The sequence below is a fragment of the Cebus imitator genome, unplaced genomic scaffold (assembly GCF_001604975.1).
Source record: "Cebus imitator isolate Cc_AM_T3 unplaced genomic scaffold, Cebus_imitator-1.0 Scaffold316, whole genome shotgun sequence".
Taxonomy (NCBI): domain Eukaryota; kingdom Metazoa; phylum Chordata; class Mammalia; order Primates; family Cebidae; genus Cebus; species Cebus imitator.
In genome coordinates, this window is record NW_016107631.1 from 724,927 (window position 1) to 737,855 (window position 12,929).

Here is a 12,929-nt window from a genome sequence, read left to right on the forward strand (position 1 = left end):
AGGAGCAGGTGGGGGGCTGGAAGAATGAGTGTCCCTTCCCAGCCTTCCTCACACACCATCACCTCTGACAACAGGACATTGGAGAGGACTAATGTGCTCCCCACTCCACCTTCCTTTGCTCTCAGAGTTTATAATTCTTCAAGCTAGAGAGGAAGAAGTCTAGGATGCGTATTATTTGAGAAGAATGTGTATTATGCAACAGCTACAAGGTCAAGGCCCTTCCTTACCCAGGCCTCTTCTCTGTAGCCCAGCAATGGGGCCAAGTCCTGACTGTAGCAGGGAACACTTGCCCTTGGCTCCGGGCCCATCTTGTGCTCCTGATTATCCCATCACTTTGATGGGTGCAGCTACCTGATGATTTATCTGTCTTCCTAGCTCGAAGGAGCAAGTGGGGGCAGGGCCAGGCTGCCAGAGCTGGCCCACCGCGGGATCCCACATCATCTGCCCTCTGGCAAAGCCCAGGGCAGAGGGAGCTTCCATTGTTGATCTGGATGGGTTCTTCGGGGCATTTGCCAGTGTTTGTGCTTTGGACGATCCTGCTCTAAAATAAATTGTAGAATTTGGATGAAAATGAAGGTCAGGAAGAGGAATGTTCTTTTGGTTCCAAATTTTCTAAGCAGGCTGCTCTGATCCAGAGTACCTTCCCTTTGGGCGGCTGAAGGCATGGAGAGTTTGTAGTTTGCTGCCCTCTTGTGGCACAGAAGTGATAAAAAGATTGTCTTCCTCTTTCAGATGAGATCAGGCTCATTTCTCTGACAGTGAGTGAGCAGCCCATGGACAAGGTGTGGGGCAAAAGCGAGAACTGTACGTGGTCTCCACTGGCAGAATTCCCAGACTGGTGGAGGTGGCTTTTCGTACAACTCACGTCTGAGGGCAAAAATACACACTTTGGCTTTGCACAGAGGGGTGACGACCCTGTACGTATCCCAGTACCTGGGCTGCCCCGCTGAAGAGGTCAAGTGGCCACCAGCTGAGCCTACAGCAGTCTTTAATAACTAGTCAATTTCCTCGTGGAGAACTGATAAGACAAGCTCAAAATCATTTTCAACCGGCCTCCCTATCCCCCAGTTCCTTCTTTTTTTTTCTTTTTTTTGAGAGGGAGTCTTGTTCTCTCACCCAGGCTGGAGTGCAGTGGTGTAATCTTGGCTCATTGCAACCTCTACCTCCCGGGTTCAAGCAATTCTCCTGCCTCAGTCTCCCGAGTAGCTGGGATTACAAAGCATGTACCACCACACCCAGCTAATTTTTATATCTTTTAGTAAAGATGGGGTTTCACCATGTTGGTCAGGCTGGTCTCAAACTCCTGACCTCCTGATCTGCTTGCCTCAGCCTCCCAAGGTGCTGGAATTACAGGTGTGAGCCACCACGCCTGGCCTCCTTCCTTTTTTCTATCTACTTAGCCATTGTTGTCTTTTCCAAAAGGCCTCCCTTTTCCAAACCCCAACACGATTCTGTTTTGCCTCCTGTTATGGGCTGAATTCTGACCCCTCCCAAATTCACAAGCTGAAGCCCTAACCCCCAGGACCTCAGCATGTGAGTGTATTTGGAGACAGGGCCTTTAAAGAAGAGGTGATGAAAGTTAAATGAGGTCATGGGGGTCCACTCTAGTCCAATATGACAGGTGTCCTCATAAGAAGCGGAGGTTAGGACGTGTAGAGACAGATGGCAGGGCTGTGCATGTACAGAGGAAAGACCACGTGAGGACCCAGCAGGAAGATGGCCAGCTATTACACAAGCCACGGAGAGAGGCCTCAGGAGAAACCAACGCGGCCACGCCTTGATCTCGGACTTTCAGCCTCCAGAACGGAGAAAATATTAATACATTTCTGTTGGTTAAGCCACTTCGTCTGTGGACTCGTGTTGTGGCAATCCTCAGCTAATACACCTGCTAACAAAATCCTTGTTCCTAAAGGGGCAGTTGTTGCATGTCGAGGTTTTTAAGGACAGAAACTCCATCCTGGGCCTAGCCACAGTTTCTATATTTGTCCATAAGATCCTTAAAGTAAAACACTGAGAACTGCAGTTTTTCTTTACCTTTCTTTCATCATCATAGTAATCTACTTTACAGATGAAACATTCTTAAAAGTTAATTTGCCCAGGGTCACCCAGGTAGTAAGAAACAGGATTCAAACTCAGTTCTGCCTCTAAGTGCCCTCTCTTTCTCTCTGGTCTGGAGCAGCTGACACAGCCCCAAGGAGGGTCTGGGGACAGGAGCCAGAACTGTGCACCTCTGTCTGGGGTGAATATTGGCAAACTGCAGGAGGACTGAGCCACAAACTCTAACATGGTTTGGCTTCTTCCTTAACCCACTCAGTTCGGTTCTTGTGAAAAACTCACGTCTTCCACAAGGGGGCAGGTACCCCCCCACACCACCCCCATCTCAAGGTCTCTCTGGTACGTCAGAATTGAGACCAAGGGGAGAGCTCGTGTGCATTCTGGTCTTTGTCAACAGTGACTCCCAACCACACTCTTACTCTTTCAAAATACATTTTATTAGCAGCACATGGAATGTAAAGTTAGGCAATTTCTTTCCAGAGAGAAGGTGAGCTCTGAGAGACTGAAAAACTGGGCATGGATTTTACAGCGGAATCGCGTTTCCAGTGTAACAAGAGATAAAGGGGAATACTGTCCCCAAGGAAATGACTTTCTTCACCATGCTGACCACGCTGCACAGTGCCCGATCCAGCTGGTGGGGATGGGGAGGTGGGAAGAATCTCAAAGCACAAAACAGGGTGAGGACGCAGGAAGTCATGGGGTCAGCCCTACAGCAGTCGGCTCCTCTCTGTTGCTGGAGAGGCTGTGAGCACTGTCACTCACTATATGAGGACCAGAGGGTCTTTGGCAGGTGGAGTCTGGCTCATGGGAGAACACTGATGGAGGGAGGCTCATCTCTGAACCCAAGAAACTTCACGGAATCCCACAGCATCTCCATTATGACCTTCCATCTCCAGGTTAGGGAGCTATGGTTTATTTGGAAGTATCTGGGTCCTTTGGAAGTATCTGGACACATCCAGATAAGTCAGGGAAGATCTGAACTTTCTTAGGAAAATCAGTTTAGTCTCTCATACATGGAGAACATTTCCCTTAAAGGATTTTGGTTCTTTTCCCTGATGTTCTTGTGCAACATTCTGAGGGTCACCTGGACTTCGCCCACCAGTGTGTCTGTGGCTCTTGTCTCACTTCCAGACGCCTCCAACTCTGCCGGAGCCTCCCTCCCCACCTTTCAGCCCACAGTGTCTGCATGCTGCGGGTCTCCCAAATCTGTCATGTCAGGATCATGCTGCTGCTTTCCTTCTCTTCTTTCTTTTCTTTTCTTTTTTTTTTTTGATACCTCGCTCTGTTGCCCAGGCTGGAGTGTGGTAGAGTAATCATGGCTCACGGGCATGTCTCTCATGACTTCAGAACCTGCCCCTCAACCAAACATTCAGATGTTTATTAAGGCAACAAAACAAGTGACAGACTGCACAATTTGTTTCCAATTATGGATCTAATTGATTAGGCTGTGTCTCATGAGGAGATGGTACTCCTCCTCTAAGCTAGCATCTGGAACACAATCTTCCAGGGGCTTAGGCCAGGTCTGTGATAGTAGTATCGTCAGGATCAATTCCAAAGTGCAGCTTGCTGTCCTTGGCGGCTGCCCAGGGCATGGAGGCAGAGGTCCACTTTGCCACCCAGTCTCCTGTCTTGCTAACCAAGATGAGGCCACCTAAACCTTTGACCCTTGACTTCATATAACCCAACGATAGATCTGCAGCCTCTTCTAGTGTCTTTCCTGAAAATAAGGAAGGGTTGAGAAAGAATACACATTACTGAACAGAATCTCATGAAAAATCACTTGCAGTTAGAAATGCCAAAGTGAACTAGGAAGGATTTGTGGTAAACGAACACCTGAATGCTTAAAAGGAGGGTCCTCCCCTCCTTGCCCTGAGACAGCACCCTAGCATCAGCCCAAGCAGAGGCGTCTTCCCTCCCTCACTCAGGCGCAATGTCTCTCCACTGCCCCCTTCTCCTGAGATGTGGAAGATAACAGTACTCAATGCTCTCCCACTCCAGACCTAAGGGAAGGTGGAGTCAAAACACAGTGTTAACAACATGAAAGCAACATCTGTAGCCAACAGGAGAGGGTTTCCTACACGTCTCCATGTGTTTACTTATCAAATACCTTCTAAGCATTTGTCTTCACAAATTATTTGACTTGTCCTTGTGTACCTTGTTCCATGTGGTACAGAGTGAGTCTGGCCAGGTTCACCTTCAGAATGCTTTCCCCGTGCCCTGTGGTTGAGATGGCTCCGATGTTACTGTCAGCATAACCTCCGGATCCTGCTCAAAAAGGGTGATTGTTCTGAGCATTCACAGTTGAGAAATTCAAATCCACATTAGAAGTCGGACGCTATGTGAAAGTTAAATCACGAAGCGTGCTCAAGTATAGACAAAGGTCAGGTTAGCAGCCATGATCTGTAGACACTAAGGTGGGCTAGAAAGCGCCATGTAGATGCCCCAGAATGGAGCAGGATAAAGGGAGCCTCAGGAGGGCAGGCCTGACCTTCCCACAGCAGCTACAGCAGGACAGCGTCTCCTTGGCCCCGAAGCATAGCCATTCCTTTCTGCTCAATGAAGCTCCCCCTCCCTGCCTCCTCCTCATGCCCCACACACTATGGAGAAGAAACAGCATGACTACATTACATGGATCTCTAGCAAAGCCATCACGTTCCAGTGATTATGGGAAAACGGATACCCACAACCTAACATCCGTGCATACTGTCCAATGGAGGGCAGCTCTATCTGTCGAAGGTGGGCATGACTGGACCTGAGGGAACTATTCTGAGCTATACACTTAAGCAGGGGTCTGCAGCGAAAGCTACTTTGATAAGATTCTTCCTTATTTTGTTCTGGGATCAAGCAACCTTACAGCCTTCTCTAAGTCATTCCTCTAACTGTTCACACACAGCTACCAGCCTGAGAGTCCTTTAGCCTTGGAAGGATTCACCTTTACTCTCCTGCAGTTGATACAGAAGCAGAGATGACTGACATTTGCCTTACTTATGGATGCTGGACATGGGGCAAGGACTTAGGAGTTGGGATGTTGTACTGAATTGTCACAAGGCCCCAGAGGTTCATCCCTGGCTCTGGTTCTGGAGGGAGATGACACTGGGCAGTGAGTGAACTGCTGCAGTGGGAGGAGGAGCCTTTCCTTTTTCTTTTTTTTTTGAGGTGGAGTCTCCATCTGTCACCTGGCTGGAGTGCAGTGGCGCAATCTCGGCTCACTGCAACTTCTGCCTCCTGGGTTTAAGCAATTCTCCTGCCTCAGCCTCCCGAGTAGCTGGGCCTACAGGTGCGCACCACCATACCCAGCTAATTTTTGTATTTTTAGAAGAGACGGGGTGTGACCATGATGTCCAGGCTGGTCTTGAACTCCTGACCTTGTGATCCACCTGCCTTGGCCACCCACAGTGCTGGGATTATAGGCACGAGCAACTGCGCATGGCCTTCCTTTTTCTTGTAAGCTTCTGCTGGGGAATAAACTGGCCAGGTCCCATGTGCCCTAATATTTGGAAGTAGCCAAGTCTTTGCTTGCTTTTCAGTTACTCTAGGACCACAGAAGGCCAGGCGCCTCCAAGGGTGGTCCTGGCACAGGCGTCGGGTCTGTGAAGCTGTCCTCCCCACCACATGCACTTCTCAGGACAAGTGGATTGCCTGAGTGACCACTGCTGTGCCTAGCACCGTCCCTCTTGACTGTCCAGCCGGAGGCCTAAGGCTGCTCAGAAGGCCAGGCAAAGCACACCTGGTGCTCACAGCTGGACAAGGACTTCTGAGAATTTAGCTTACGCCTTTTCTTGTCTAGTTTACCACTGTAACTGAAGTTTAAAATTAATTTCTAAGCTGGGCATGGTGGCGCACGCCTGTAATCCCAGCAGTTTGGGAGGCCAAGGCAGGCAGATCACGAGGTCAAGAGATTGAGACCAACCTGGCCAAGATGGTGAAACCCCGTCTCTACTAAAAATACAAAAAATATTAGCTGGGCGTGGTGGCGTGCACCTGTAATCCCAGCTACTCAGGAGGCTGAGGCAGGAGAATCACTTGAACCTGGGAGGTGGAGGTTGCAGTGAGCCAAGATCGCTCCACCGCCCTCCAGAGCGAGACCCTGTCTTGAAAAAAAAAATTAATTTCTAGGATCTAACCTGGAGTGAGCCTGTGGTCTGGTCTGAACCCAGCTGAAGCAAGCTGCACTACTGACTAGGGATAGTTTGGTAGGATTTTTGCTAAGGAGAAAGAAAGGTAGACTACTTCCTGTCTCTTGGGTGATTTATCAAGGAGGAGAGGAGTTACCAAGCCTCTACTCTTTAAGGAAGCTTCCAGTGTCTCTGAGGTTCATGAAAGAAAAAGGGTATCAAGAATTGTCAAGAGTGTAGATTATTACTAAAGACTGGAGGAACGCATTAAGTGCCTCTCACCCACTCCTGGGAATGAGCTGATGTGCTTCCTCGTTATTGTAAACAACATCTCAACAACATCTCAATCTGTAATATGACTGTAGAAGTCTGTCGCTTTCATGCTGGTCAAATCTAATAACCACAGTCTTAAACTCGCAGATTTCTCAGATTGCTAATTGGAGCCCATGTCTGGGGAGTAAGTCTCACTCAAGTAAGTCTGCAGATCCTGAAACTGCGGCTAAGGAGAAGGCAGAATCACTATCACGTAGACTGGGGGCAACTTTAGCATCCCTGTCTCCACTTCTCTCCCTAAGTTGTTCCGAAAAGGCACGCGTTCTAGAAAAACAGTGCCGCCGACACAAACACCCTCTCAAAGCAGGGCCCCGAACAGCCCCTTCCAACCCCATTTCACTCCCAGACATGCTGGAGCTGCACCAAGAGCAGAAAGGGAACGCAGCAAGAAAGGGAGAGGGGGGCAAGGAATAGGGAATGAGGAGAGCCTGAGGATGGAGAAAAGGAGAAGGGGCAGGAGCCATCCCTTGGTCCTACCTACACATGGTGAGTCCCCAACGCGGCCGACCATTTTATTAACGATACCCCCTGTAGAGGTTGCGTAGGCCACATTCCCTTTGCAGTCCAAGGCAACAGCACCCACGGTTCCCAAGTTTCTGCCAGAAATAAACAGAAAAAAGGGACAGGCTGAAAATAAGAATGAACCCCATAACCAACAATGTAGCTTCACCCTTTAACTCCAACATTCTAGAGAGAACCTGCCTGCTTCTCATTCCACATGTAAGTTACAGGTGGATTGCTGGACACCCCTCTACACCTCAGCTTTAAGAGCACATTCAATCCGAACATCACCATTTGCTAGCTGTGACCTTAAGTTTTCTTTTGTCTCATTGTCTCCATCATAAAATGGGGAAAAAAATAAGGTGCATCTCAAGCTTTAGTGTATATAAGAATCCCTTGGATCCTTGAGCCCACAGAGATTCTGAAGCTGCCACCAAGAGGAGAAAGGAAAGGAAAAAGTGAGTTGGTAGATATGAGGTGGGACCCAATATCGTGTGTGTGTGTGTGTGTGTGTGTGTGTTTAAGACAGAGTCTCACTCTGTCACCCAGACTGGAGTGCAGTGGCACAATCTTGGCTCACTGCCACCTCCGCCTCCCAGGTTCAAGTGATTCTCCTGCCTTAGCCTCCTGAGTAGCTGGGATTACAGGGACATGCTACCACACCTGGCTAATTTTTATATTTTCAGTAAAGATGGGGTTTCACCATGTTGGCCAGGCTGGTCTCAAATCTCTGACCTCAGGTGGTCTGCCCGCCTTGGCTTCCCAAAATGTTGGGATTACAGGTGTGAGTCATTGCGCCTGGCCGATCCTGCATTTCTGACAACCTCCCGGGTGTCGCTGATGCTGCCTGCCTATGGACCCTGTGTCATGCGGTTGTCGTAAAGATCAAATCAGTTAATTTCCCCTAATATTTTATTATGAATTCTTGAATACAGTCATGTGCCATGTATGATGTTTGGATCAACAGACTGCATCTGCATATATGAAGGTGGTCCCATGAGATTGTAAGACTCTATTTTTACTGTACCTTTTCTATGTTTCAATACACAAATACTTACCATTGTGTTAACAACTGCCTACATTCAGCACAGCCACATGCTGCTCAGGTTTTTAGCCTGGGAACAACAGGCTGAGCTACGCAGCCTAGATGTGCAGTAGGCTCTGTACATCTCTGGGTTTGTGTGAGTGCACCCTATGATGTTTGCACAGCCATGAAATTGCCCAACTATGCATTTCTCAGAATGCATTTCTCATCCCATCATGCAATGTGTGACTGTAACAAAGTTGAAGAAATTGTCCACTAACATCCAATACTCACCAGCAAAATTCTATAATAAATTGTATATAAGGCACTGTTTTTTTTTTTTTTTTTTGAGATGGAGTTTCCTCTTATTGCCCAGGCTGGAATGCAATGGTGCAATCTTGGATCACTGCAACCTCCGCCTCCCGGGTTCAAGTGATTCTCCCGAGTAGCTGGGATTACAGGCATGTGCCACCATGCCTGTCTAATTTTGTATTTTTAGTAGAGACAGGGTTTCTCTATGTCAAACTGGTCTTGAATTCCTGACCTCAGGTGATTCACCTGCCTTGTCCTCCCAAAGTGCTGGGATTATAGGTGTAAGCCACTGCACTCGGCCTTGAGGCACTGTTTTAAGTGTTGGGACACAGTGGTAAGCTAAACAAAGTCCCTTCTTCCATGGAGCTTGCATTTGGGGTAGAGGGTGGTAGTAACAGGGCAATAGTGTGTCAGGACAACCAACCCCCCCCCCAAAAAAAAACCCAAACAAAAAACAAAGAAGAAGAATACCACAGCATCAGGGAAGAGTGATGGTGGGGAGGTGCTGTTTGATACAGGGTGTCTCTGCAGGACAGAGGGGCAACATACCATGTCAACTGCTGGGGAGGAATGTTTCTAATGCGCAAACATGCCTGCCATGTACATGGAATTTGAAGGAGGCCAGCATGGTTGGGGAGAATAAAATGAGGGAGAGCATGGTAGGTGAATGATCACAGGGACAGCCAAGGCCAGGTCACAACGTCTCTGACAACTGGGGTGACTCTACGCACTAGTTACCCAGGACAGTTTAAATTTATGCCTGCTATCATGGCTTAATTATTAATAGTGGCACTTTTACTCTCAAGATAGAATTCCAGTTTAAACACCAAATAATATAATCATCCTACCTTTAGGCCATTGCAAAGGCTTTTATTCTGAGTGAAATGAGAGGACACTGGGGAGTCTGAGTTAAGAAGTGCCACAATCTAAGTTTAATCTTAAAAATGATCACTCTGGGCCAGGTGTGGTGGCTCAGGCCTGTAATTCCAGCGCTTTGGGAGGCTGAGGCAGGTGGATCACCTGAGGTCAGGAGTTTGAGACCAGCCTGGCCAACATGGTGAAACCCCCTCTTTACTAAACATACAAAAAAATTAGCTGAGTGTGGTGGTGGGTTCCTGTAATCCCAGGTATTCAGGAAGCTGAGGCAGGAGAACTGCTTGAACCCAGGAGGCGGAGGTTGCAGTGAGCTGAGATAGCGCCACTGCGCTCCAGCCTGGGCGACAGAGCGAGACTCTGTCTCAGGGAAAAAAAACCAAAAATCATTCCACTCTACCCGCCCTGCAGCAGAGTGGCTAAAATGAAAGAGGCATATCAAACCTGGCAAGGATGTGTAGGAACTGGAACGCTCATTCAATCCTGCTGTTAGTGTCAACTGTACCAACATCTTTGGAAAACCATTTCACAGTATCTACTAAAACTGATCATATGCACATTCCATGACTCAGCAATTATTCACCTGTGTATCTGTCCATCAGAAATGTGGCAGGTGTTCACCAAAAAAGCATATACTAGTGTTCGCAGCAGCAGTAGGTATAATACACTAGTCCCCGCTTATCTGCAGGGGATACGTTCCAAGACCCTTAGTGGATGCCTGAAACCTCAGCTATGACTGACCTCTATAAATACTATGTTTTCTGACATACTCTATGTACATACCTATGATAAAGTTTAATTGATAAATTAGGTACAGTAAGAGATTAACAATAATAAAATAATATAATTATAACAATACACTGTACTAAAAGTTATGTGAATGTAGCCTCTCAAAACATCAGAACGCAGTTGAGTGTGGGTAACTGAAAGCACAGAAAGCGAAACTGCAGATAAGGGGGAGCTACTGTCACCCTAAACTGAAAACACAAATGTCCACCACAGGTAGAGTACATAAGCTGTGAGGTGTTAATGAACTGGAATACTACACTGTGATGAGAATGAGCTATTGCAACAAACAGATGAATCTCAGAAGTATCATCTTGAAAGAAGGCAGGCCAAAAAAGTATATACTATATGATTTCACTGAAATAAAGGTAAAAGACAGGCAACAGTCATCTATGTAGAAGTTAGGAAAGCGGTCACCTTGGGGGCAGGGTAGTGAGTGGAAAGGGGAGTGAGGGAGCTTCTGGCAACATCCTTCTTCAACCAGGTGCTGATCACATGGGTGTTTCCCTCCGAACATTCATCAATGTGCATATGCGGGATTTGTGTACTTCTGTATGTATGCTATGCATCTATAATATTTTTATCTTAAAATATATATTTTTTGAGATGGAGTCTGGCTCTGTTGCCCAGGCTGGAGTGCAGTGGTGTGATCTCGGCTCACTGCAATCTCGGCTTCTCAGGTTCAAGCGATTCTCCAGCCTCAGCCTCCCGAGTAGTTGGGATTACAGGCGTGTGCCACCATGCTTGGCTAATTTTTTTTGTATTTTTAGTAGAGATAGGGGTTTTGCCATGTTGGCCAGGCTGGTCTTGAACTCCTGGCCTCAAGTGATCCATCCTTCTCGGCCTCCCAAAGTGTTGGGATTATAGGCGTGAGTCACCGCACCCAGCCTATCTTAAAATAATTATTCTGGCTGACACTGTGCCCAGCCTACCTTAAAATAATTATTCTGGCTGAAATGTGGTATTCACTGAGGACCAGAGTAGAAACAGAGACCGCTAAGGAGGCTTGAGGAGGCAGTCATTCGGGTCAGGATGGTTTCAGCAGAGAGGTAAGATGTAGGCTGGAGTTGGGGAATTTTGAAGGTAGAGCTGATAGAATTTCCAGGAGGACTGGAAATCATGATAGACATTAAGGCTTTTGGCTTTAGCAGCTGAAAGGACATAAGAACATTTATTGAAATGTAGAAGACTATTAGGAATAGGTTTTTTGTTTTCTTGCTGGTGTGTGTGTGTGTGTGTGTGTGTGTGTGTGTGTGTGTGTGTGTGTGTGTGTGTGTGTGTGTGTGTGTGTAGAGCAGGGTGGAGAAATAAATTCAGTTTTGGATTTAACCTTGAGGTTAGGCAGTAACGTGGAGACTGAAAAGTAGCCGGATAGAGTCTGGTATTCGAGGGGCTTGAGAGAGAAATTTGGCATCCTAGCTAGAAGAAAAGCAAATAGGAATCCCACTTTCCATCATCATAAAAACTAACTCCAGATGGCTAAACATCTAAATATAAAACACAAAATGAATTTTTTCAAGAAAATCTAGGTGACTTTATGTGTCAGGCTAGGGGACTACCTTAGGAGTTTCGAGTCTTACGACTATAAAAGAAGAGGAAGGCATATTTAATTACCAAACATCAAAATCTATCCCAGCACTTTGGGAAGCCGAGGCCAGTGGGTCACCTGAGGTCAGGAGTTTGAGACCAGTTATTTTATTTTGTTTTTTTGAGATGGAGTCTTGCTCCTGTTGCCCAGGCTGGAGTGCAATGGCGCCATCTCGGCTCACTGCAACCTCCGCCTCTCAGGTTCAAGTGATTCTCCTGCCTCAGCTTCCCGAGTAGCTGGGACAACAGGCACACGACACCATGCCCAGCTAATTATTGCATTGTTAGCAGAGACGATGTTTCACCATGTTGGCCAGGCTGGTCTCAAACTCCTGATTTCAGGTGATCCACCCACCTTGGCCTCCCAAAATGCTGGGATTATAGGAGTGAGCCTCCGTCCCTGGCACTAAAATCTTATATATGGCAAAAATACCATAGCAAAAGCAAAATAAAAACAACAGATTTGGTATTTTTAATTTTTTTTTAAAATTTACAGTAGAGTATAACCTTAAGGCTGATAAGAAAGAGCCAGGCACAGTGGCTTGTGCCTATAATTCCTGCTACTCAAGAGGCTGAAGCAGGACCACTTGAACCCAGGAATTCAAGGCCAGCCTGAGCAACATAGAGAAATCCCATCTACCTATAAAGAATGTTAAAAAAAAAGTAAAATAAATAAATAAATAAATAAAGACTGATAAGAGAAAAAAGAATTCAAAGGAAAAAACGAGCATAGGACAAAAATAGGCAAATTCATAGAAAAGAAAAAGAGTATGGTTGTTTTCATTACATGTTTAGCTTTTTACCAAATTTTGAAATTTCTTTTGCTAAACCTAGAATATTTCCATTGATTTTGCACTCACTGTACTGATAGTGTCAGGAAAAGATTAGGCGTGGCTAAGTATTGGACACATTGTATTATTCTTTCAAGAACATCAATCACATCAGTGCTTTATATTGTTTTCTGTTTCCGGTAAAATCAATTGTCTGTTTATTTGGCCTCTTTCCCTCGATTCCTGTAACTGCCTGTATGCGTTTTTGTGTGTGATTCCTTGTGATTAACAATTAAATCTTCCTTTCGTAAAGAATAAGAAGTTGCAAGGATTTCATCTGACTTGTTCAAACTGTGGATTTGGTGAAAATAATTTTCTTACTAATTTTCATTGTTTTGATTAATAAGTAGATCTTCATTTAACAAAACCTTTGTAATGTCTTGTTTGTGAATTTTATGCGGGTCACTCTGGAAGAAGATTGCTTATTTTTATTGTTTCTAGTGTTGGAAAATGCAAGCAGCCTGCTTCTTTGAAGATTTTTACTTCCTTTTTCTTTTTTTTTTTTTTTTTTTT

The 12,929-nt window shown here is 46.2% G+C and overlaps 1 protein-coding gene across 1 annotated transcript in view; it reads right to left on the minus strand.

Annotated features, from left to right (window-relative positions):
- Positions 1-2,470: 2,470 nt before the first annotated feature.
- LOC108286205 (asparaginase and isoaspartyl peptidase 1) overlaps positions 2,471-12,929 on the minus strand; it is a 23,601-nt gene continuing 13,142 nt past the window's right edge. Inside the window, exons 5-7 of the mRNA XM_017503819.2 lie at positions 6,981-7,099; positions 4,210-4,320; positions 2,471-3,772 (exon numbers count right to left, since the gene is read on the minus strand). Of these exons, the coding sequence (XP_017359308.2) occupies positions 3,567-3,772; positions 4,210-4,320; positions 6,981-7,099 (436 nt within the window). The 3' untranslated portion in view covers positions 2,471-3,566. The remainder of the gene's footprint in view (positions 3,773-4,209; positions 4,321-6,980; positions 7,100-12,929) is intronic.